This window comes from Camarhynchus parvulus, chromosome 2 (assembly GCF_901933205.1).
Source record: "Camarhynchus parvulus chromosome 2, STF_HiC, whole genome shotgun sequence".
NCBI lineage: Eukaryota > Metazoa > Chordata > Aves > Passeriformes > Thraupidae > Camarhynchus > Camarhynchus parvulus.
The window spans coordinates 138,445,477-138,473,087 of NC_044572.1; the positions used below are offsets into that span (position 1 = coordinate 138,445,477).

At 36.9% G+C, this 27,611-nt stretch overlaps 1 protein-coding gene across 2 annotated transcripts in view; it reads right to left on the bottom strand.

Annotated features, from left to right (window-relative positions):
• Window positions 1-2,831: 2,831 nt before the first annotated feature.
• The window catches only part of TAF2 (TATA-box binding protein associated factor 2), a 60,862-nt gene continuing 36,082 nt past the window's right edge, over window positions 2,832-27,611 (bottom strand). The window contains exons 20-26 of one of the 2 annotated variants that reach the window (XM_030965194.1): window positions 27,420-27,559; window positions 21,743-21,812; window positions 20,175-20,284; window positions 17,640-17,869; window positions 14,919-15,071; window positions 14,401-14,506; window positions 2,832-4,440 (exon numbers count right to left, since the gene is read on the bottom strand). In XM_030965194.1, the coding sequence (XP_030821054.1) occupies window positions 4,175-4,440; window positions 14,401-14,506; window positions 14,919-15,071; window positions 17,640-17,869; window positions 20,175-20,284; window positions 21,743-21,812; window positions 27,420-27,559 (1,075 nt within the window). In that variant the 3' untranslated portion in view covers window positions 2,832-4,174. The remainder of the gene's footprint in view (window positions 4,441-14,400; window positions 14,507-14,918; window positions 15,072-17,639; window positions 17,870-20,174; window positions 20,285-21,742; window positions 21,813-27,419; window positions 27,560-27,611) is intronic. The other variant, XM_030965202.1, reaches the window with a different exon arrangement.

A 27,611-nucleotide genomic window follows, 5' to 3' on the forward strand; every position in this document is an offset into this window, starting at 1 on the left:
CATATGCAAACACTCATATATTATTGTCATTCAAAATTATAAAATTAGAAAGTAAACATATATTTTAGAATATATATTTTAATGAATATATAAAAATTGAAATATACAAAAGTATTTCAATCTCATCTAAAACATTTTTACTTACCTTGTGTATTTTAAGGGCTGCTGTTGAATACTGATGCTCCATTAAAATCTGGGTTCTTAAGTTCTGAGAATAAACTATCATAAAGAACTGAAAATAATGACATGACTCAATATTTCAGTATTAGAATTTGAAAAATTCTATTTCTATGAATATGATATCAACTAAAACTAAGAAGCTCTTATATTCCCAAAGGCTGAAATAATTTTCCTTGATAGGAGCCCTCATGTCAGCTTGAGTGCTTTATGGACAGCAGAGTTTATTGATACAGAGATGTTTTGAGCTCACCCAAGGACTCCCTGCAGGTTTCAGCATCCTGTTGTCCCTCCCTCCACAACAGGGGGACACTCCTGAAAATCCTGCTTACTCGGACATCTAAGAAGAGGAGCTACATCCTCATCAGATGCTTCAGCATGCCTACAAATTTAAGAGATGCAGTACTAACTTTGTGGACATTTTATTCTATAATTATACTGAGAAATAAAGAAAAAACCCAATGAGAAGTCTGCATTAGGAACACAAACAGGTATTTTAGCATTACACTTATGTGTGTTCTAATGTTCCTATTGAACAAAATAAAGGAATTCATGTTAAAAGCTGAAATATACTGAAATAAATTCTCCAGACTTTGACTGCTTTGCTTATTTTCAACAACACATTAATTTCTACTCATATGTGTAATGTGCATTCTTGCAGTATTTTGTTAACATCCCACTTAGAATATTTTTTCTTTTAAGAAGAGTGCACTATAAAGCAGGAGTTTAACCAAAAATGAGAACCCAGATCAGATCAAAAGCAACTGCATAGGTTACAGGCAACCTATGAAGTTTGAAGGTGGAGAGAACAGAAAGATTAATCCACCATCCAAATATCAAATTTTAACTTGAATCAGTACCAGGTTTTAACTTTGAAATAGTCATCAATTTTTCAGCAGAAGAAAAACAAGCTAAACCACAATTGGTAAGAGCAAAGACCTCAGTTTCCTAAGCCTTCTGCAAGTGCTGGTCACATCCAGGGAGGCACCACAAGAACTTCACTGACAAAAATGGAAGATTAAAGAAACCACGAAAACAACCATAGCAGTGAGGTCCCTGCACTGCAGCAGGGTGAAGCATCCCATAAACATCCCCTCCAAACTTTTGCCAATCTGCTGCTTTAAAGCCTACAAGAAATGAGTTTTCACATTATCATTGGGTGCCTGTCGGAATGCTTTTTATCTTAATATTCAACAAAAATATTTTTTCTTGTGAATAAAGGTAATACCTCCCTTCCCAAGGGAAATATAACAACTGATAAATACTTTTTGTTGTAGCAATATTTTAGGTATGTGAAGGGCGAGTTCCTCCCTCAGACTTAATTTGTTCTCGATCAGGAATACTCAGTTCTGTTTATGTATTTCCTTATATGCAATGTTACCTCTTGTTTTCATCTGCCCCCTTATTTCTTGAAATATTTTGCCCCAAATCACTGGCACTCAATAGAACAATTACTTTCATACCTTATATTGAAAAATTCCTGTTAATCCTTAAGTGACTTTTACTTTTGCAATAGTATCAAACTGCTCACCTCTGTGCAAGCAGATGCTTTTTTTCACTGCAGCACACTAGATGGGCAGAATGGCTTGCTTTCATGCACTTCCTTTTCCCTGGAGTTCAGTATTTCACATTAATTCCTTCTGAATTCCAGTTTGCTTTTTTTGAATCACCTGTGCAATCTGCCAAATTATTCTGATTTCTGAGCACACTTACCAGTTTGTGAACATAGCCTGTCCACGTTGCACCACCTGCAGACCTCAAACTTGGTATTCCATCAAATACACTAATGGATATTCTGAACCAGGCACACGATGTAACCTCAGAAACTGCATTAGAAAAAGTTTTTTTAGATTCTCCCCCTCCCTCTTCTACCTTCCAATTTTCTGTTGGCAGTATCTTCACCATATTGTCTCAGCATGTATTTAATAGTTCAATTAGTCATACAGCAAAACCTCTGATGGCAGAATTCCTGTGCTACAGCTCTGCCTCAGTTCTGTGTATCACTGAACAATACTTTTTCTCTCAGCCTAAGAGTGTAAATCCACATCTCTGAAAGTAGAAACTACACCACTATAAATTATCTATGACCTCATTTTTAAAACATAAATGCATCTGCCTTCAATCTCCCAAACAATGCCAGCTTTCATTGCTTATTAGCCCAGGTCTCCCACAAACACCCCTGGCACTGTTACATCACTGCTTAGCCAAGGGAAAAACACCTCAGAATATTTCCATTGAGCTATGACTTGCTGTCTCACAAGGAGTGAGCTGAGCTGCACACATGGTGAGTACCCAAAACATGCTCAGCACCTCATCCAACCCATGCTTAGGGGCTCCTCTTGCACATTCAGCTCACCTAAGCTCCAGGAGCTCCCAGTTACTGCTAAAAGGAAACCCAGGAGGGCTTCCCTTGACTTGGCAAAGCAGCAGATCAGGAGAGGCTGCAGGGCTGCCCAGGCCTGTTGTGTCAGAATCCAGCCCAAATGGGTTCCAAGGGCAACAATTAGCACAACTATCTGTGCACTATTAAAAGGATGTGGTGTTTGAATAACAAAGTAAGAATGTGCATATTACAAAGTACCTGAGCCTATCATCTTTCTAGCCTACAGATAACTTTTTATTCCAAGAACTACAGGATTCACCAGCAGGTATAGAATATAAAAGTATTTATTAACTTTCATGAAACAGAATATGGCTTAAAAAAAGTCTTATTGGGTCCCTCTTGAACTTTCTCTCTTTGCTCTAAGAAGAATCAGTCTCTCATGAAAATTTGTGAAAATTGATAAAAAAATATTTAACCCAAATACAACCATGTTATAGAACACTATGTGAACTCTGGGCAACAGAAGCTAACCAGTATATGGAAATAAAACACTGCCTCTACACATATAAAGAGAAGAGATAAAAAGTAGCAGAGATTATTTATCTCTATTATTAAAACTTTTTTAAAATTAAGTTTTTAAATAAAACACTTCCTAGGTGTAAACAGTACACTGCATAAAACACAGCTAAAGAAATTTAAATGCATCCATCATTTCAATTCCCAGACCTAGTTTAATCTGATATATTTCTCCTGTGGATTCATGAGCTGATCTTGTTTTCAAACAAACCACCCGTCAGGAGGAAGAAATATGTATTTCTCAATATTTTAATTTTTAAACTTTTCAGAATTTTTAAAATTTTAGCAAGCATCTTTCAAAAACATATTCCAATGTAAGCTTAAAGAAAAAAATCCTGCCTCTGTCAAAATAATTCGCAAACTTTATTGAATTTTTAAAAGCCTGATTACAGGACAAAACATGCATTATGCATTTTGCTAAAATTCCAAAAACAATTGCAGAGTTTAATCATATTAAAAGGCTCATATCCATAATAAATACCACCAGCTTAAAAGCAGCCTGGAATTTTTCAAGAGTTTTAGTATCTGAAAAATGCAAATGTTCTACATACTGTTGTTCTTTTAGAAGTCTGACATTACGCTGCAATGGTTAAAGCAAGAAACAGGTCAGCTGAAGACTAAAGAAAATCCCTATCTTTTGAGATCTACACTTAGTTATACAATACTGCTCTGGAAACAGTCTGTCACCAAAGGCTTGGCAATTGGCTTCTGCTTAAAACTCTGCCTCTAACATTCTTCAAAGGATTAAACCATAATTGATTCTGGCAATACACATGGTAAGCGTGATGTGCAGGGGGTTGCCAGTGGACATGGGGCCCTTACATAAAGGGCTGTTTTCTTTGTTTAAAATGGAAAAAAGAGTGGGAGGTGTGGAGAACAGTGAAATACAAAATGAGTCAGAATCATAAACCATATTTTTTGAATCAGATTTCAACAACCACACATGCAAAAAGAAGGCTTCAAAGGTGGCAGAGCTTCTGAATTGCCAAGACAATTCATATATTCTTAGTTCCATAAAAAAAGATAGAAGCTATAGTTATGTACATCCTTCTAACCACTCCAAGAGTATTTCAAGTTGAACTCCAGAAGCCATCAGTATCAGTCTGAAAGTGATGGGGAACGGATTGATCGTGCACTGGCTGGACTGTTTGAGAAAACAAAAGGATCCTTTTCCTTTTCTTTAGTATCATGTTTATGTTTATGTTTATGCTTATGCTTGTGTTTCTTCTTCTTTTTCTTGTGCTCATGGTGGTGATGGTGATGGTGGTCGCTATGTTTTGAGGAGTTGGATTCTTTACTGAACACAGAGAGTGGAGCTGCTGAGACAGGGTGCATGTTTATCTCCCCCGAAGATTGTTCCTTACCTGAAAGAATGGATACAGTGGGATTAGCAAATGTTAAACTTGCATTGTTTCCAAACATAAAGAATTCTGAAATATTACATAAAACCTACATTATCATTTAAACATAAAACCATGGAATCTGTTACAATGCTTGCACCATTTAGCTTCAGAGAAGGTTCTGAACATGCCATTCAAGTTCTCACACTACTAACAATTTTTAGAGATGGTCCTTCCTTCCTCAATAGCATAAAAGTATCCCAGACAATCAGGAACTGTAAAGAGCTCTAAGAAACTTTAAGTCATACTAGCTTCCTGAAATTCATTTTTAAATAGAGTAGGAACGCCATTGAATAATGCAAATATAACTGCTTGTGGAAATTCTCATATAAAGTGCCAAGACAGGCATAATAAAATGCATTTTTGGGATGTGAACTTTTTAGTTGGGAGGTAAAGCTCCCTGCAAGAACATACAAACCTTTTGATAGTGGAAAACTAAACTGATTTTTCTAAAAATTGCCTCTTGCAACCAATTTAGCCTATTTCAAAGATTATACAAGGGTTTTTTTCTTAAACACAACCAAATCCCAATAAAGATAATTATACCATCTTTATCACTATATATTTCACAAGTACACTAGAACTAGTTATATACTGAGCAGGCCTGGTATCTGAACCTGAGAAGGAGATATGATCCATGACATCTCAATTCAGGAATGACTTTTTCATTCTCTCTTTGACTAATTTAATATTTCATTATTTCAGACAGACTGCAATAGCTCCAGTAGTAGAGATTAAAGGGCATTACTCTAAGGATACCTTTGTTGAAGAGTGGAAACACTTGGAAGGTAGGAACACTCAGATTCCTTTAGTCAGAAATTTAATCAAATCACTCACATTGCAAGGGTGATTTAAAAACTAGATAAATGTAGAAAAGCACCAGCAGATTTTTGAAGGCAACTAATCCTCTACGTATTACTTACAAGAGATTTTCTTCATTGCTACTTTAAATATGGGGCTTTTTCCCATCCAGTTATTGGTGAAAATATCCCAATTAAATAAGAAGAAATGATGTTATTTGATGTTCCTGTGCAATTATCTTTTTCTGTATATTTGAAAACACATTTATTTCCCAGTACATCTTTTTGTTGGTTGGTTGTGTAACTCTAAAGGCAAGAATGATTTGTCTGTGGTAATGATTCCTGGAAGTCTAAAGAGACAGCTCCCTGTACTATGAAAAGCAAGTATTGAGAACAATTTCCATGCAATCTTTCTAGCCTCACCTGAAAGACTGAGGACTGATTCAATCCTGCATATATATAGGAAAAATTCTAGATTTTCCTATATATATGCATACATATATGTACAGCTGTTCTGGGTTTTGTTTGTTTAAAAATATGTTTGGAAAAACAAAATCTACATCTATATAAAGCGTTTAGAAGTCAGAATAGAAACAATTTTTCTTTTTTGTAGTGAGGATAGTCAATAACTTACTATGGGACATAGTGGAATTTCCACTGCTTGAAGTCATAAGGAGCAAAATGATGTCTTTCTAGAAATATGTTTGGTCTTAACCACAAGAGAGGAATATGGTGCAATATAAAATTCTGTTGAGGTTATGAAGGAGGCTAGTTTGAAGTACAATAGTTTCCTGTAAACTTGAAATTTACATCTCTAATATAAAAGTATGTTAAAAGGCTTTAAATTTTATTTAATCAGAACTAAGCAGCAGTAAGCTCACGTTACCAATGCAAAAATTTATTGTTAGAACTCACAACTTTACTTTTTTATGTATCTTATGGCAGGTAGAGGAGATGCACACCAATTTCAATTTCCACTTGCTGACTTTAATGCATACCTACTACAATTTTTTACATTGTCTGGTGTTATTCTCAACAATGAAGACAAGTGTGCAAGTGTACTGCATTTGATGCAAAAAGGTACAAGACTGCCTTACTATGTAACTATTTCCAACTGTATTTTTAAAAGGAATTCCTCCAATACCTAAACCTATCCCCATAACCTGAGCTCCTTCCTCCAAAGCATTCACTGTTTAGACAACTTTATTTAGCAGCTGCAAGAATACAAAACCAGCTATTAAACAGATGACACAATGGTGAAAAAAGGAGTATATCTGGCTCAGGGCATTAGAAAAGGAAAGGGTGGAGGCTGTATCTCAGAAAACCAAAGCAGGCAGTATTTGATGCTGTTAAAATAAGCTGCAGTAGTTACAGGTGAACTGCGGCAGTGACACAAACAGAGCTGCCAGAAACACAGAAATAAAGGTCTTGGCAAAAAGCCTGAAGACCACTGGCTGGCTGTATGGAAAATGTACAAAAGATGACCTAAAGTACTGAAGACATTCTCATATGTTCTCAAGCTACATGCACATGATACATTAATATACACATGGCAAAATCAAACTAACTTCAAATAGAAGAAAAAACCCACACAACATGACACAAACTCTTGAAACTTCTCAGCTCCATTGATTCCAAATTGTGGACTTATTTTTGTATGGAAACTAAACCTGTAAGTCTAGACACTACATTTGTAACAACCTCAAACTGAAGCTAAGCCTCTGAGCTTAAAAAATTTTAACCAGAACTGGTATAAAAACACTGGTTAAAGTCTGCAGAGATGATGTAGCAGTAGTGTCAAGTGAAGATGGAGGATGCAACCAAACAGACTCTCCTGACTCTGTTACATGACCTGCCACTTGTGCTAATTTCCTGCACTTTACTGAACTACCAGCTCTGCTAAGGCAACACTCTGTATTTTCACCTCATTACTTATTTCAGGTGTGTTATTCAAGAAATCTGTTTGTTAAAGCATTTAAACACCAGTGTCTGGGGTAAGTTAGGGAGCAAATACAAAAGTAGTTGAAACTAACAAGACCAAAGGGGTGGTGGTGACCACCTAGAGAGGCAAGAAGATCTTCAGGAAAGAGAGAAATGGGATCCAACTGCAATTCAAGGGCTACTGACACTTAAGAAGGCAGTAAACATTGGTGATATGGAAAAGACATCAGTAAGAAATGAAATAATGACATTACAAAAATCTGCTTCTACCGAGCCAGCAATAGGAGTACACACACCATTTCTTCATAGAGTCACAATAGTGACTCAAGTCTCTTGGGTTTTTAAATGCAAAAATAAAAGCTATCCAGAAAATTTCCTCCTACTGTTAAAGAGTGCTTTGAAATCAAGAATCAAATATATTGATCCTGGATGATGGCTCCAAAAGATTGATCACAATCTACTAAACTCAATTGTGTGCCAAAATGGACAAACCTATAAAAGCTCCATCAAAAATGTTACAGATCTCCATGCATAAAATTCAGTGTTGAACCTACAGAACCTTTTTTTCTTCCTACTTAAAGCCTATGCCAGGAACACGACAAGTGTAGTTAAGGAGAATAAGGCTAAATAGAAATTGTCTCACGGGGCAGTATAATCATCCTTTTATAAACAGGGGAAGAAGGACTGATGCAAAGAGGCACAGCGCACTCCCTCTTCCTGCAGGGAACCCACTTCTTCCTGGCACAGAGAGCAGGACTGAAACCTGGGTTTCACAAAATACACAAACACAAAATAAGCGGAGGGTCAGCCTAGGAGCTCCTTCTGAAGTGGTTAGTAGCATTCTTTGGAAGAAAATGCACATACATGTGTCTGTCCACATGGATCTCCTCCTGTTTAGGATGTGGAGATTCCAATGTAATTGTTGGGTTTGTGGTGTTCCAATTAGCTGTGTAGGTGCTTAAAATTAAGACAGGGTTATGATCCCATGGCAGAAAGATCAGAATATTTGTGTACCATTTGCCCCAGGGACAAATACAAATGCTGTAGATGTCATGAGAATAAAATATGAAAACACAGATCTTGTAAATTAAAGGGCTGTGGATCCTGATAAGCTTCAAAGTAACATCCGGTGTCATAATACAAATTGCTGTCAGATAATTTTAACACCCTGTTCACTTAAGTTTTAGTGCTCCTTGGTGCATTAACATTGAACTATATTGTTGGGTAGAGCGTTTCACCTATTTTTCTCATATTTTGTTTTTGAACTTTCACAGTATGAAAACCTGTAACTTGAGACTTTAACATGCCAACAGGCTTTTGTGAGACCTTTCATATGGTCCCTCCTATGCTTCTGATTTTGTGTGAAGAGAGTGGGATGCCACAAACTTACAGCCTATGTTTCTTTGCATGGCCAACAAATGTAAAACAGCTGCTGGCTGATACAGGATTTTTACAAATTGACACTTGTTTGAAATCGCCCCATTTGCACCCTAATTTACTGAAACATCAGAGAAAGAGAAGACAAGTTCACAAATCATAGCAAAGTCTGAGGCCCATGGTCCTGAGGACAGGCTGGTGCTGCAGCACCTGACAGGGACAGGCTCTGGGAAGAGGGGGACATTGATACAAGTGCAGAAGCACTTCACGTGTCTCCCCCAGAAGCCAAAGAAAGCTCACCAATGAGAAAGGTAATGCACTCTCTTTGCAGAGCAGCTGACCTGCAGCTCTGGTTAGCATTTTCTCTAAAGAGAAAACATTCAGAAAATGGAAAACACCATAAAAACAGTTTCAAAATTACCCTGGTTTTCCTTATTTCTTCTTTTCTTTTTAGTGTTACTCTGGAAACGTCCAAGACACTATTTTTTAATTTAATGCTGTGTTTATGCATCTGTTGAACCACCAACAAAGTACACAGAAAAAGTTACCAAGCATAAATGATTTCAGGTTTCCAGAATGCCACGTCCTGTAATTAGTCTAAAGAACCAGAATTTTCAAATTATACATCTCTGAAAAAGGTTATCAATTTTCTCTCTAGAAGAGTGCTCTTTTAAGGTCCATGGGACAAAAACTGAAGTTTGAGGGTGAAAAACAAAGGTCTAGTTAAAAAAACATAAAACCAGCCAAAGGTTTTCTGAAGATATGGTAAACAAATCAGTTAATTTGGAACCAACATAAACATTTTAACTAGTTCAAATTTACAGATTCATTTGACTTCAATTTTTAGTGGGATTTAAAACCAGACAGACAATTTCTTATACCTATACCAAAGGTAAAACTAAAGTATTGTATAGACAAGTTGGTGTTTTAACTAAAATGCAGTTTTTACTGGTAAAAAGTTTGCTTTTCTCATCTGACTTTCATTTAACAACTATATTGCCTTAGACTAAAATAATATCTTAACTGTGGTGTTATTTTTGCTACATTTATTTTAGTATTCTGGAACATTCTAGTGAAATCCCTGTTTTTGAAAGAAAGAAGATCTAAATCAGGAAGCCAATTCAGAATACTTTGTGTGCCTCCATCAGTTTCAGGTAGTTCACTTGAAAACTTGCCAGCCTTACTCATCCTCTCTCTAGATTTGAGAGTGATTAGTTGTTTTCTCAGAGACAGTCCCAGCTACAGTATTATGTTTTTTTTATTAAATCATGGAGTTGACACACTGCAGCCACATACTGAAGCAATTCTCATTTCTGTTGTCACTATCTGCAGGGTTTGTGTTTCTATTAAAGCTGCTTTCTTTACTTTAAAGTAAAGCACTGGAAAACACCATTCCTTGTGAAGAGTACTATTAACCACATACTATTTTAATGAGGCAAATTTATCTACAAACCTCAAAGCCTATGAGCTACCACTTTGGAAACAGTTATATCTTGAGTAATAAAGTGTAACAGATACTGTATTAATACTGTATGTTATTAAAAGGTATTCTATCAGAACAGTTGTAACAACTTTTACCTCCTTAGAATGTAAAGCAAAAAGCCATCATTGTCAGCGCTGCCCCTGAATCCAAGAAATGTTCATTTATATATTTGTCTGTGCGCTGACGTTTTCATAGCACTTTTTGGCAGAGAGCCACTAAAAGGCAGACTTTGATCTACTGGTGCATTCTCAGCTAACTGCAGAGGACTGGGCTTCTCACACAGTTTGGACTGAATTCCTATTTACTCCTGCATCCAATCTCCAGGTGCAGTGATTTGCACCCCAGGCTTGGATCTGCTGCTGTAAATGTACTGTTTAAACATAATAACTGCAGTAGTTTACACTTTACTGCAGCACATGCAGTATGTCGAGTTTCAAAATGTTTCAGAAAAAAGTCAATCGAGATAAACCATAATTTCCTGAAAGTGTAGTAACTCTGATAAACGACCACAATCTGATCAACATTATGACTGTGGTCTAGACCTCCAAAGTTTCATCTACACAGTAAACAGAGCAACCACAAAGTCAGCAGCACCAATTTCCAATTTGACTATCCCAGAAAACTGCAAAACAATTAACAGAATGGCCAAGGAATCTGTTTGATCTGAGTCTGAATCCCCAGGATGTCCTCAAAGCTCACTGCCCCTGAATGTCATCAGAAAAAGAATGCCAGTGCACTAAGACAACATCACTGTATTTTATTTTTCTTTCCTTTGCAGAAATAAAGAAAGAATTGGATGCTGTTTTTTATCAACTTTCAAACCATCAAAACTAGTTGGAAAAAGTTCAATTAAGTGTTCATCAGTGATGAGCTATAATGACATGTCACTTCACTGGCAGATCATCCAGCCTACAGCCAGGCATTTATTTTGGAAGCAGAAAAGACCAAGCCAATCAATACTCACTGACAGATACAGCAGAACCTTTTAAAGGTTACTTCTGACATACTGTACTTTCAGATGAGTGAAATATTAAAGAAGTGTACCTTTATCTGATTTCACTCAAGTCAGCAAAGCAAGACAAGTCACCTTGCAGCCTGAGAGATCAAATCTGCTGCTTACAGAAAATCTCATCTTGAAAGTCTTTTATCTTAAGATTTAAGTGAAGGGAATGTTCCTAATATTCTTGATGATTAATAGCAAATAAAATCTGTTCTCACATTAGAAATGTAACCTTGCACAGCCTTGGAGGTTCAAAGGAGGCTACCAAGTTTCCAGCCTTAAGGGCAGATGAGTAATCATCACAACAGCATTCTTTAGACAATTCACAACTAATGTTTGTTTTGTTTTAATAAGTTTCTTGATAAAATTATTATACTCCCCTACAACTGCCAGAGTCCACAGTTTTATTATCATAGGATGCTTTAGTAGGATTTGTATGAACAGGGACAGGTGCTGTAATTGTAACACTAAAACCTGTAATCCAGCACATGTTGTATTAGAAAACTTTTTGTTATTGTCTCAGCTTTAACTTTTCACATCCATGGGCAGAACCATGCAAAAACATTCTCATCCTCACTCCCCCACCCCCAACTTTTAAAGGAAAATAATATTTTCCTGGTGTTAGGGGTTACATCAACTTGACCAAATCCAAATGATCATTTGGGGTGGTCTGGGAAATGGAAAAAAACCAACAACCTAACAATCCAACAAAAAACCACAGATACTACAGGACCCAACGTGAACTTCCTCCTGGCAGCTGCTTTTCACATGCTGTGCTCAGCTGATGACCTAACACCTCATGTGACACGTGGGGACAGAGCCCACAGCTGGGGGAGGAACACTGCGGGTGGACTAAGAGCTCACTCCTTCCAAGGAGTCAGAACTGAGGCAGATTTACTAACAAGACACTGAGACCATTTCAGAGCCTCCTGTCAATCTATTTCACAATAATCACTCCCTGAAATGCACCCATCCTCCATCACTGCTGTAAAACCTCCCAGGCCCTGGGATTCCTTTATAAAACGGAACACTCCTATGTGTGAACAATTTCATTTATGTATGCTTTTATTCTTCCCCATCTGTTTCTTCTCAGCAGCATACCATTTCCTAAAGATTGAACTATCTTTATTTAGTCTATAATTCATACATCTCTGCTTCTAAGAAAAATGCCATGAATAAGAAACAGGTGAAATTTTAGAAGCAAAAAATATGTGAAGTGGAACTGTTTCTAACCACATAAACAAAAAAAAAAAGAATAAAATAATCTGAAGTGTTTCAAAATAATGCTTTTCAAAGGCTAACTATTTAAAATAAATTCTGCTGCAAAGCCTGGCATTTGTCTCATTTATTACCTAGGAAAGAAAAATGCATCACAGTGTGCTGAATGTCTAAACAACAGAGGTGAGAAGGTCATTCAGGACAGGAGTGAGACTTGAAGTAGCTTGTGTCTGCTGGGGGTCTATAAAAGCACCAGCTAAATGGCCACTGCTCCACTCTTGGTCAGACTTTACCCTTCCTGACCCCCAGCACAAACTTAATCCACAACAGTCCCAGAGCACAGAGCTGGCGCACAGAGGGTCCCATAAGTCCCATTTATGACGGATTTGGCAGACTTTTGTTTATGACTTTATATTCCATAGAGTGTGTAAATCTAGTGAAAAAATTGTTCCAAAATATCATGTAAGAGTTATAAATACTAATCCTCAGCAGATCAGCTTTGCACTTACATGCCCTGGATGTGTTATTCTGTGCCACAACAGAAAATGTGATGGTTGACCATAACATTGAGAACAAAACTCAAAGCAGCTCTAAGAAGTTTAAACTAAAGCTTTGTAGATATAGGCTCCCAAGTTCATGAGAGTAACCTATATGCAGCCTGCTCCTTTATCCTGCTGAAGTAAGTAAAAAAGCTGTGGGTTTTGCTACTCTAGATACCTAACAGCAAAGCTGTCCTGGTGGAGCTGGCTGTAGGCACATGTCATTAACTGAAGGCCATCTGGAATCCAGAAACTAGACCTCCCTGTGTTTTAATGTCCCCATATGACCTTAATTTCCTAGCTGAGAAGTGACAGCAGTAACCTTTTATTAAAAAAAAATAAAAATCAAAAGAAAGAAATAAACTCCCTTAGTGGCTAGAGCATCTGCCAAGGAAGGAAAAACGTTATGTTCAAGGCTCATAACGGGGTATGAGCCTCCAGCTTCTGCAGCACTGGCACCAAGGCACCAACCTCAGCAGGATCCTCAGGGCAGCAGCTTCCACCAGCCCTTCCCTTAAATGGGGCCATTTAACTGCCTGATCACAGGGAAAGCAGGTAAGGTCACCTGGCAGCATAGCTCAGGACCTAGGGCAACTCAAGATGGAACCAACATTCCAGATCCTGCCGCTAAGGTCTGTTTCTGTTTTACACTAGGCAGTCGCTGGATAAAAACAGAAAAACAGGCAAGAGGGTAATTACTCTGAAATCTAAACCCAAAGACTTCACTTTTACACAATACAGTACTGCAGCCTTAAAATCTTGTTCTGAATCTGTATGGAAGATCCCTCAAAATTCTTGGTACATTGTCACATGACCTCAGCTTTGCTCCATTGGCACATTCTGGAATTGAACTTCAGAAATGTTGTTAAAACATTTTGAGAAAATGAGACAAACCACCAAATTTCTTGGCTAGAGACAGAGAAACAAAGAAGGTGGAAGTTCAACCTGTTTTAAAGTTTCTAAGAAATACTATGCCTTGAGAATAATTTTGTCAAGTATTGTATAAAAAAAGATACTAAGAGAAGTAGTAAAAGAAAGGAAGGGCTTGAAATGAAACAATTTCACTCACAGATGCAATCCTTTCAACTTTGAAAAGCCCTTCTAAATATCTTTGAGGCTTTAACATTTCCTAATGTTAAGTTATAAATCATTAATATTTGTGAGGTTTTTTTATCTGAGGAGTCTTTCTATTTTTTTAATCTTCAAAATTGTAATTTTTAAATGACACCAATTTCAACAATTTCAAAACAAGATTTACCTAATTGCTTATGGGATTCTAATTAAACTTGGTGCTCTTCTACTCATTCCTTAGCTTTTCACTTCCATAATCATGATTTATACTTATCTTACTTAGATATATGTAAAAATACACATGTATACTCTTCTCTGTGCATCTACTGAAACCTAAAGAAATATTCTTATGCACCCTTTCGGCAGTTCCTGGAATTCCAGTAACATTTAACACTTACCAACACTGTAAGTATGGAAATAAGCAGTAGCAAAAACCACCTCACAACTGAAGTAGTTAAAAAAATACAACCACCTTGCCTATAAAGTTACTCATACCTGGTGTGGATGGTCTCTCCAGCATATTCAAATGATGGTAAATGAAGGCTTGGCTGTCATGAACTGTGTCCATATCAATTTCCTCTTCCTCTTGAGAGTTTGAGAACTAAGATATCAGGAAAAAAATAAGCAGATGCTAATAATTCATAAAAACATTACTAAACAGAATTTAATATATTTTATTTTTGAGGTAAACTGGGGGTGAGAGGGAAAGGAAGTGATATCTACCACTGCAAAAGAACAAAAATTCAGTAAAATTAAAAACGGTCAGTGTCTTTCCTTCTTTCTAATTTACTGTGAAGCTGTGTGAACAAGAGCATTATCTGTCAACTTTAGCTCTTGCCAGCCAATAAAGAATCTGATAGGAAATGATTTTGCCAAAGTAAGCAAAACAACTGCTGTACACATATACACAGCGTGCCTTTTGTTTCAACACAGCTTCAAGGGAAGCCAGCAGACGCCACTGCTGTTCTTCTGAACACCCTACACATTGTGCAAGTTGAATTTCCATTTCTTACTCTGATTTTGAGTTTGACTTTACTGTCTTCATTCTTCTCTAGTATTTGCCCTGGCTCCAATGGAGACCCGAGCGGTATATCAGCCTTCCTCTTCACCCCCTGCTGATGACCAGAAATGCTGGATGCTGTTTCCTTAATAAGATGATCATCCTCCTGAAGCAGCATTAAAAGACCAAAATTAGAAGATAGCAAGATCCACGTTTCAGAGAAAGCGACCTGATACCTGAAAAATCTTCTGAGTAAAGTGGGTGATTTGAACAAAGTTTTCTCTGTAGTTCTGGCAAGAAGTATTTTCTAAAACCCTGTATGGATTTGTGCCAACCACTCCTACAAACATAGTTTCTCTTTACTTCTATCCCTGCTCCCTCTGCATATCTAGCATTGGCATCTTTTCTGTTGCTTCTCACAATCATGGTACTGTTGGTGTGCAACAACATTTGCTGCCTCTGAATAGCCTGTCTATAAATCTGTGCCTTGCAGACTTTCCTCAGGACAAATCTCAGTTGAAAAACTGTGATAGCCTCTGATCTACACATGGGATTTAGCTAAATCTTCTTTTAGTTTTTTTTAAAAGCTAAAGCTTACTTTACTCAGTACAAGTCATTATGATTACTTATAATTCGTTTCTTTATTTTACAATATTTATTTAAAAAGAATAAAACTGTTTTGTAAATTACTGCTTAGATTATAAAAAGAGCAAGGTCAAAGAAGTAGAAAAATAGGAGAGTCTCCTAAGTTACACATATAGTAATGAAAATAGGAGATAAGTGTTTCAACAAGTCCAACAGACAAAATTTAGAAGGTAAAATAAAGCATCCACAGAAGTAAACATAATTAAAAGCTCACTAAAAGCTATAAGAGGCATATACCATATACTCTCAAGGGCATATACTGCTCCCCTGAACTGCTCTTCTTCTATCCTACAAAGGGCACTGTAGCCCCAAAACTCTTGCCCTGAACAATTCAAGCTCCATTTTATGAAGTGGGTGACTTCAGTCATCCTCAGCACTTCACTCCATCAGTACTGATTTTAACATGTTTATGCTCTCAGTGTATGTCTACTTTGAAGAATCTAGTTAATCTGATAAATTCTATCACCTGTTTACTCTTTTTTCCCCTCAAATATGCATTTCCCTTTTTCATCCCGATTACTTTGTCCAAGGCACTGCTATTGTGAAACGCTTCTGGATTAACTTTGTCTGACATAAGAGGCAGTCATTGTTTTACACTACTGGAAAATCAGTTCCCTGAATTTTGGGGAAGTTACAGTGAAAATGGTAACCTCAAGGTAAGGGGTAGGAGAATGATGATGAGGAATAGGAGAAGATACAAGGGATGAAGTACAAACTGAGGCTTATACCAGTGCTGTATTTCCACACCAGTGCAAGCCAGTACACTGCTAAATGAAGCAGCCTCATCCACACACGGTTCTGTCCTGGGGTGCCACAAGAATTTTTACAACTATGTGACAAAATGGCTCAGGAAACTGAAATATCTGTTCATAAAAAGGTACTGTTCAACCAGATCCTCCCTGATCCAGCTCACTGTTGCAGCAACCACTACTATGCTAGCACAAGGGACAGGAAAGTTTAGGAAAAGAAGAGTTAAGAGGAAATCTTTTGGTAGTCTGGCTGCAAAAAAAGTTTGGGTGTTCACTGAACTGCAGCCTAAAAATCTGCCAACAAAATACCTCCTGCTATTTAATTCTAATGATTAGGTGCAGCAAATTAGGACTTACTACATGCTCTGTAAATATGCAGGACAGGTCTAATAATATCTGACTCTACCAGCATTTTCTCCCCCTGCTGGAAAGGGCCTGCAGGGTACTGTTATTAGTACTCTCAGCATACTTTTCAATAAAAACTATTTAGACATTAACTATGATAAAGTAAGAGTAAACCATCCTATTCAAAAGGGTGGAAAGAGTTTCAAACATGCTAATCACATGCTGGTTTTGAAACTGTTAAGAAAAAATCACTTATTATTTCCATGTCTGTGGATTTTTTCCCCCTCACAATTAAATTTGTCCAAAAAAAATTTCGTCTTGCAGCAGTGGGAGTTATTCTTGAGGAAAGTATGACCTTAAAAGTTTATAAAAATTTATTTTCTAACTATGCAATGGAATATGTGTTAGGACTGAAGCCTCCAAATCCAGAAAGACACCAAACTGAATGTACGTCATTTTTCAGAAGTTGTTACAAATCCTTCAGAGCACAATACCAAAATGTCAGATTCAAATGTTCAATGCAGATGTGTTAAAATTTCAACTTTCACATCTCTTTAAGTTGTTTAAAATGAGGAGTATCTATGTATTTTAAGATGTAATAGATTTACTGATAAAAGGTTTTGTTTTGGAAAATTGGATAACTTGCCTATTAGAAAGAGTCTCATGAAAAAAGCCTTCATCACAGCATCAAACATTTCTGTGAATCATTTCATATCTCATAAGCAATATATAAAGTTTCATAAAGAACAGAAATTTTGAGACTAGAAAAAAAAAACGAGTAAAAAGCTTGCATATGCAATGAAAAACAGTTAAAAAATGTCCAGAAAGTCATGGTATACGCCAGCTTTTCAAGTGGACAGAATAAAGAGCAATGAGGTCAGAAGGTAGCTTAGGTAAAGCATGAGAGGCTTGAACACAATACAAAATTAAATCAGCAACCCATGCAAGAACTCATAGCCAGCTGAATAGGATGGATGCAGATGGTTTGTGCTTACGGTGTTCTGAAATCCTACTGACTGCCCATGATTGTTAGAACTGATCACAGGCTCCTGATTATTTGCAACTGATTCAGGGATAATTGTTGGATTGAGTACAGCCTTCTTTTCTTTCAGGTTAAGAACAAGTCCAAGCTCTGGTAATGGTAAACAGGAAGGTCTGCTGAGGCCAAAGAGTGTGAAATAGAGGTCCACAGCACCACATCGTAATCTCCAGTCATGTGAAGTTCCTAAAATACAAAAGAGATTGTTAATACAGAGATAAAATCTCCTCCTCTCCCACAAATGTAACGGCTTAAGTAATCCAGGCCCACCAGAGTATGACATTTTCTGTGCTTAAGATACACTTCCTTCATTATTCCTGTCTCTTATTAGCTCTTACTCATTGCTCTCTTTTTAAACTTTCCTGCTTAAAAGGAAGGCTTTAAGTTTCCTGGGTTGTAAGTTAGACATGTTTAGTAGAATTGGACTGGAAAAGTAAATGCTTTAATAACATAATGAAAAATAAAAGAAAAATAACCACACCCATAAGCCTTAATTTTTCAAGTTGTACTCTTAAGTTTTTCTATTGGACAAGTAAACAGAAGACTTTGTTACCAAATAGGCTTCCTGCATCAATGGATTTGTGGATATTCCACAAATTTGTGGATATTATTATATTGTACTGTATTATTTCCAATATTTCTGAATATTCCACAAAATACATTAAGAGCTTTAAGCATGACTAAGATCTTCACTCTCTGGAAACTGCACTGATAAGATCAATGAACAAGCATGCTTTTTAACATCATTACTACATCATGAACTTCACTGAATACTCAATACTTTAATACTTTACATACTCAAAGTATGTATTCTTACTGCATAAAGCAATGCTTTATTTTTTATTATTTTTAACTACAAACTGTGTACTGCTTTAATATCTTCATACAAATGGTCTAAGCACGTTTGGCACCAATCACAACAGAAAGACATGTAACATCTGGTGCAATGACTGCAAATACAGCAGTTCTGGTGTTAACTCAGCCCAGCTCTTGACTGATTGCAAGTTTATTGAACATATTGTTCCCCAGCAGGAACTGAACTATATCTGGTAAACAAGACACAGATGTGCCAACTGCCATATTAATGTGGCTGTGTAAGACTTAGCACAAAATAAAATTATAAGATCTATCTCTGTAAATAGTAGTTTTATGGGGCCAAAATAGCGTTTGGAGTAAGCTTAGCTTGCCCTTACCAGGGTAAATTACCTTACAAATTACCAGCTACACATACTCAGTTACAAATGAAAGCAACATGAATATTAATCTGGACATTTCTAACATTAAAATACTCCCCAGAGAATGACACATTCAAAAATATTAATTTTAGAACTATCATGATATTATCAATTTAATTCAGATTTACACAGAAAAAAACCCATTACATATACCAGTCAGAGTCTGTTCTCCATTACATGTGCTTATGTTAAATGAAAGCAATTCATTATTCTAGAATCATGCACCTTTAAACCTGGCTACTAACTTGTCACACATCAACAATTTTTTTCAAGGCACCCTGGAATGCCACAGTTATCCCTTACAGAAAATTAACTGAAACATTATGTCATCTTGAGGCATAGAAATTTAGGTGCTTAAAGCCCCATGAACCTTAATAAGCACATATACCCTATTTGTTACTTGCAAAAAGAGGTAATGCTTGTAACACTGCACACACTCTTCTCTCATGAAAAAGCAAAAACAAATTCTCTGATGGGAACATCAAAATTGTTTATTTTCTGTGTCTGACACTTGGCAATTCCAATGAAACTGAACTACTAGTAGTCTCCTCACTTCAACCCCTGGAGTGTAGCTGTAAACTTTTAAACACTGACTATAATGACACACAGAGAACAGAAAGCCTGCAATGACCTAAAAAAGCTATATAAATGTTTATATGTAATCTCTGTGGTAATGTGCCAGATGTTAAAGGGCAGTTTGTCAGGACTGGATAAAACTGCTTCAGTAATGAAGAACAGTCAATGGTAAAGATGCAAGCCCTTCTCTCACTAAGATCTTTCATAATCTCACAAGGCAAATTGAGTTTTAGGTCTATAATGCACTTCTAAAAATCTCATTTAAATTATCTATATCGATGCTGTCCTCTCATATTCTCTGAGAGTTTAGAAAAAGAGGACAAAAAGAGACATCTAACATAAAGCAAACTCTAAGTGTAACACAGACACTGTTATTTGAGGAAACACTTGCTTTGTACAATTTTGAACATTCCAAGTATGATTCTGTGCAGAAGGACATCAAAGCACACTATATCAGTAACCAGAAGAATAAAAAACAAGGTTTGGTAGCTTATGTCACTAAGAGTGTTCTGGAGGTACATAGATGATATTCAGCTTCTGAGACTGGATTTTCAATTTCTAACTAATGAAACTAAGAGAGCTCTAGGCATATTCTGAAGCAAGTTTTTAATACTTCTTTCAAAAAACCTCAAAATAAAACTCCAACACAACAAAACCACTAACAAATCAAAAACCCTAACCAGAATTCATCAGTTTCCAAAGCTGATCTACCAAAGCTTCATTACATAAGGGGGACTCCATATTCTTGGTGAAAGGTGGATTCTTAGTCAGCATATCCAAAATCTTATGCCTGAAAGAAACACAAAAATAATCTTTATTAAATCCAAAAGAAAAAAACCTAAGGATACGAAGTCTGTTCAGTTTGCAATATTCTTACAAACTTATTACGCCTACAGAATTACTTCCAAATTTTTAACCAATGTTTTATGCCTTCTTTTTTCTTCCTTCTGTCCACAATATGCATTAGACACACATTTACCATCAGCAGTATAACTTAGAGATAAAAAGGTGCAAAGCAGTTGGAGGCTACATTAAGCTCTTCTGTTCAGTCATGAAGTTTACCAAGAAGATGTAACACTAGCAAATAAACTCCTTACATACTGATACCAAAGAGTTTTTAAATAACAGAAAATGTTTATGACTGATACAAAATGGCAGGCCCAAAACCAGTGACTTGCACACATTTTCCTGGAAACAAACACTGCCACCTCTTAATGTTACTTTGGTTCCAGAAGATCCTGAACTTACCATGCTGCTTACAGTATTTACAGACTGAGCTGAAAGGAGATACATTTTTGTTTCTTTAAACTTGGCCTTGAAACCATTTAATGAATTCTTTGTTTCACTACTTATTATTTTAACAATGTCTCTCTGTATAGCCAGCTTTCACCTTGCTGTCTGACACATTTGGAACAAGAAGGCTCTTGCAGATACTTTTTTTTGCATTTTCTTTTAGAAGAGGCTAACATATTGCACTCAATTCAAAATTTAAACTCCTCTTTAAAAGGATACAAATAAAATTAAATCTTCTTAAACTGAAGCTAAACCTGTATTTATTTCCATTAACAAGAATTACAAAAATTAAACAGAACAACCTTGCAGCTATGGTATTTGTAAGAAAACACCTATACAGAGAGAGTAAAAGTAGTATTATTTAACCTTGAAACTCAGTATTTCAATGGTGGTCAAAACAATAAAGTGTTGGGAAAAAACAATTATTACCTTATTGTTCACAGGTTTGTAGTGAACATGGTAAAATACCCAACCACTCGTGTGAAAATGAAGTTGAAACAAGAAATACTAGAAATTTCACCATGTTTTCACATGATCCTTTCACCCCATCTACAGTCTGACAATTGTTTTACACCCCTTGGTGTCCAAATTGTGTGCACTATGTCTCAGCCTCTGTCTTTTCTAAATATCATGAAGACTTTTTTGCCATATGCAACATCATATTTATACACTTTGTTTATGATCAGGAAATAACCTCTAACTTCAGACTTCTGCCACAAGGTAGAACAAAAAAGACAAAAATATAATGCAGAATAAGAACAGAATATACTAATTTTTGAGATGTGAACTGTTGAAACATCTAAATATGTTTCAATTAATGTAAAGTAACAAGAAGGAAAAACAGTTTTGTGAAGAAACAATGAAGGATCTGATCTATTCTAGTGATTCCAGGTGAAGAATTTACTTAATAGCCTCAGCATTAGTAAAAAACCTGTCTCTTTATTAACTCACTTACCTTATGTAGGGTACAGGATCATTTTGAACCATAGAGAGTAGCCACTGTAATTCTTCATAGCTCCTATCAACTGCAAAGCAAAATAAACAAAATGCCTAGTAATATATATAAACTGGAAGGATTTTGATGAAGACAATCATGAGTTCCTGAATTAGCACATAAAGAGCATGAATCATTGCAACTCAAAAGGAATACCACTAATTATACAGCAAATTCAAAGTAAAAAGTCTCTTATTTTACATGGAAATAGAAACATTTACAAAACTCTTACATGCCTCAGTTGTTCAATAACAACCAATTTGACTATTTGCATGAGGATTGATTGGGAAAATCAGAGTAAAGGCTCATCTTGACATTGTGTGCTTCCTAAAATGAACACATTCTAATATCCTTTCAAGAATCAGAAGCATAACATCTTCTGTAGAGAATATACAATTCTCATACACAGGAATCTGTGAAAGATTACTATCTTTACATAGGACAGAAAGAGGACTACTACAGGGCTTATATAAAACTGCAATCATGCTCCCCTCATTAGCCTTCCTTAGTTTTACAAATCATTATACTTTGCAGCTAAAATGGATTTTGAAACCTATCAGCACATGCTTGTAGAAAATTGGAAACAAAGTCAGCCTGTTAGTTTGAAATGTAACTTACATTACAAAATTTCTTTGATTATCAGAGTAATATTGCAAATTAGGAAACTACATGGGAAATCATCATCACTCATTACACAAAACAGGAAAGAATTTTTATTGTGATTTTTTTGTCAGGTGCATAACTGTAAAGATTTTTACAGCAGCATCCTCTTCTCATTTCTTCAGAACAATGAAGACAGTGTATTAATCACTACTGAAGCCATTTCTATTGCTTTCCATCTTGTGGTCCTAGCAATGTATTTCTTTCTTCCCCAGGCCAATTGTATATTTAGCTCTAAATACCTCAGTTCAACTTTTCTTCCTTATTTTGGTTTGTTTTCAGTCAACAATTTTACAATATTACTTCTTTAGTCCAATTAATTCTAATACCTATTATTTTTTTGTTATTTCACTAGAGTAAGTTGCTTTTAACAGAAGAGGCATTTATTTATAATGTAAGAACCAGCACTTCATTCTATTACAAGTTTTAAAAAGGCTTTGGACAGCTAGAACATAAGACCCCTCTCTGGGCTAGGAGAATCAACTACATTAAAATATTGCTTAGAGGATGGCTGGAGAGTCTTTTGCAGGCCACTTGCAAGTCAGCCCTGCTCTTCCCAGCCAAAACGAAGCTGGTTACACTGGTGAGGATCCACTAAGCCCTGTTTAGAGGCAGAATGTATTAGCTCACACAGTGCACTGCTCAGAGCATGGCTACACAGTTCTGGATGATGCCAGAGCAAATCTGTATCCATACAGATCAGAATTATTATCTCAGATCTGCCTTGAAAACCAGAAACCTTTGAAAAACTATGCAGAGAACATACTTTTAAGGGATTAGTGACTTCCTGTGCTCAGCTCAATGCACAGCTGCTCTTCCTGGCTTGGGACAGAAGGCAGCTAGAACACTGCAAACAAAAGTTGTTTTGCATGAAACAAAAATAGTACTTTATTACCACACAGCAAAGAATTGCAACACTGCAAACATGAAGTCACAATCATTAGCAAAATGTAATTATTTTGACTAACAAAAGGGATTTTAAAATGCTTTTTAATTAGAAAATGAAAAGTCTGGGAGATTAATCCTTTAGGCTGATCGTACTGGATAACAAAACCAGGTAACACCACACTTTTGTGATTAAAAAAAATAAACTGTGTTTTAAACTTATTTCTGCTAGAAATGAAGTAAGTCTTCCCTGGTATTTGCCTGATAGTGTAAAATAAGCCTTCTAGGCTTCCAAAGCTTTGCTACTAATGCATTTAACCTGCTCTTCAAATTTATACAGGAACTATGAAACAATTTGGACAGCAATGATAAATTAAACCTGACCTGAGGCAGAACAAATCTTATTAGCCAGAAGAAGCATATACCAGGCCTGGTTTGGAGACCTCACAAGATCATCTGCTCCAGCCTTCCATGGGAAAGGGAGCCTAGATGAGATTATCTAGAACTCTGTCCAACTGCATCTTGAAAATCTCCAGCAACAGGGACTCCACTACATCCATGGTGAGGCTGTGCCACTGACTGATTGCTCTCACTGCAAAAAATTCTTTTCTTGTATCAAGGTGAAACATCTCTTGGTGCAACTTGTACTTGTTAATCCTTCTCCTTTCCATGCGGAGGAGAGAGACACTCCATCCACTTTGCAGCTGCACTCTAAGTACTGGAATATTGTGATGAAGCCACCCTAAGCCTTCTCTTGCCCAGGGAGAAAAGAGGTAACTCTGTCACTCCTCCCACACAGAGCAGGTTCTGCACCCCTCTGATAATCTCCATGGCTCCTTTTTGGATCCTCTGCAGTCTGCCCACAACTTCCTTGAATTGTGAGGGCTGCAACTATACACACTGCCTGAAGTGCAGACTGAGTACAAGGTAGAGTGGGATGATCACGTCTCGGTCTTGTTACTATTGCCCCTGCAGGGGCAGCCCAGGATCTGATCTGCTGCAGCCACACACTGCTGACTTGTGGGCAGCTTCTCATCTACCCAGACCCCCAGGTCCCTTTCAGTGATGCTGCTCCCCAAGCACAGATCCTGGCCTGTTCTGGGTGCTTTGGTTATGCTGTCCCAAGTGCAGGACCTTGCACTTGTTTAACTTCATTCAGTTCTTGCTCTCCCAGCCTGTCCAGGTCTCTCTGTGAGATATCTCTCCCTTCTGACATGTACACCTTGCCACCAGCATTCTCATCAATAAACCTGGTGAGGCTGCTTTCAATGCTGCTCTCCACATAATTTCTGAAGATGCTCTCTGGGGAACCCATTTGTGACAGACTGACAGCCTGAGTAAAAACTACTGATCACCATCCTCTGAGTGTGGCCCACGACCTGAATTCTTACACACTGCACTGACCACATATCCTGTCTGCAGCTTGCCAGTTTGTCTAGAAGGCTGTGGGAAAAGGAACATGTGTAGATTTTCATACTTCTAGTAGATATAAACATATGTGATTGCTTTTTGAAACAAAAATCCCCTTGCGATTTTTTTTTCAAATTACAAGCAGTGTTGTCTCAGTTCTCAGTTGCAGCAGAGTATCTTTGACACCGAACATTAACATTCATCAAATTTGATAATGGTTATTTATTTAGAATAGTTTGTTATCTCTTCTAAGAATGCAACTGCCTTGTTCTATACAAGTAACTATTAATAGTAATATAGCCTCTCACAAGTTAACTTTAAAAAGTTAATAACCTCTGTCCACTTCAAGCCACTTTAGATAAACTGTCCAAGCCCTTGTATGCTGCCTCAAGCATTTTAAAAAGTTACCATTTGCTATTAATGGCAAAGAAAACAAGTTATTCAGTTCCATGGAGAAATTATTTCTTTTCAAGTAACTCAAAAAAAGGTAGTGTTATTCCTACTCTGAAAGTTCCACCCAGAAAACACAGACTTTCCTTTTTATGGAAATTATAAAATCTGTCAGCTTCCTTTACAAGAACTGTTAAAAGCTAGCTTTGGCACAAGCAACAGGCATTGACAGCTGCTGGTTTGCATCCAGTGTGAACTGGAAACCAGGTAACTGGGAACAATAAGAATCAGATCTCTTGGAAAGACACGATCAATCATTTCTCCTTCAAAAGCCAGGTTTAGGGCTCTGCAAGACAAGCACTGCTAACTTCTCTATGGCTAGAGGAAGAAGTCAGTTAGCACACTGAGTTTCTGGATCATCCCTCCACCAAAAATCCACCAGTCTTACAGAAGGAGCAGGAGCTCCTGTGCTCAGGGCTAGACACATGTATTTGAGAAATGATTGATGGCCAGCTAGATAGCAGGCTGTGTGGCGAACTGTAGTGACTTCATAGACGATAGATATTTGCATCTGCTACCTCTGCATCAGAGAAAAAGCTGTTAGCAAGGGGCAAGGCAGTTAGGTACAGCAGTATTCCAGTCTGTCATTATCAGATCTCACAGTGAGCTCAGTCAAAAGCTGTTCAGCTCAACCACTGATTTCAAGTAATCTACTACTTTTCACCATTCAAGTTTTAGCTTCCTGTAGGTTTCAAGCAACTTACCCTATTATCTTGCTTATACAACACCCTGTTTGATCAGCTGTTTTAAAGATATATTTTATTACTTTGTAGTAAAAACACTTCTTTATTCAAGCCAGTTATTAACTATAAATATCATCCATAAAAGTTCAAGAATTTAATAAGAAAACATTATTTCTATCAGTTTGTCTTTCCACAGGGTGGGATGAATTAGTGAGGAGATTCTTCTAAAGGAAAAGAGCTGATGAATAAGCTTTCTATTCTCCAGCAAATATTTCCACTAACATTCTGTGAAGGGTGGAAAAAAGCAATTAGCCCACCAGACAGATATATGCACAGCACTAGCACAGTTCTGAATTCTAGCAGTGTATCACTCACAGGATCACCAAGTGGCCTGTGTGCAGTGGATTAAGGATACAGAGTGTCTGGTGGATTACAGGAGGGAGCCTGCTGGGTGCACAGCCTCCCTCACAGTTATCAGCTGTTTGGAATGACAGCCTGGTTTCAGTCTGTGACCGGATGCCTGAGTTTCACAGAATGCATTCACTCAAAGATTCCAATTGCCTTAAAACCTCCCACTGCTTATCTAGTTTGAGAAGTCTCTGGATAGAGAGACAGGAGTAATGTCAAAGTAATACAGCCCTTAAAAAGAGGAGAAAACAATTATTTGTGTAACAAGCAAAGGAAACTCTCCTTTACCCTGAAAACAAAAGAAACCCATGAAATCTGAAACAGAATAATTAGAAATCTAGATCCACCAGTCTGCTACAGAGGAAGAAATGAAGGACTTGGCCACTTTGAAAGGTATAAACCTCCAAACAGAAAAGTACTAAAAATCTCCTGAACAAAGAAAGACTAACCCAAATAAATGAACAGGACAATATAATACTAAATTAACTTTATGTAATGCAAATCACTGAAGCTGTAATTTCTAACTACCATTAGAAATCTCTCAGGAGTGAGTATCAACTACAGAGCATTTAAGAAACTGTCCAGGGATTTTTTTTTCATGGACCTGCAATAGTCAACTAGGATTAAGGTAATATTAAAAGAATGTAAACATCTCTCAAACATAAGCTATGCATAAGGAATGGCAAAACAGAATCAGCCAAAATATCTCTAATCTCTAACAATAATCTAAGTTTCTAAAATTTATAACCACAAGATGCATGCAAAAAGCACAACTAAGATATCAAGAAGAAGGTAAAGCAAAATCAGTGACTCTGACTAGCAATTATGGCTGAAATCAAATAAATCAAAGCCACTGCAGTGTTAAAGACAAATTACCAAATCCCCTTACTGCCACTCATCATTTCAAAACATTGGTATCCAATTCAATTTGCAAAGCAATGAGAAACAATACTCAGCACATCTTCATAACAGTTGTACCTGCTAGGACAAAACAGTAATAGAAACCTCAGTTTCTTATTAATACACCTGTCACCATCCAAGCTCTTGTATGGTGGACACTATTTCAACCTAGTATTAATGAGGTAAGCATTACATGTGTATAAGAATTGTTACAAAATGTCAAAGTACTTGGAAAAAAGTACCTTTCGTATAATCAACAACAGCCTCCAGTGCTGCAATCCGGACGTCAACGAAGTGCCCGTACTCTGCGTACGACTTGAAGAGAGCAGGGTCACTTGGGACATGGCCATTCTTCTGAAGCACCCGAATAGCTTTTAAACAGCTGCAAATGGTAGCAGAAGAAAATACACATCAGCTTTTTGGAATACCAGCCA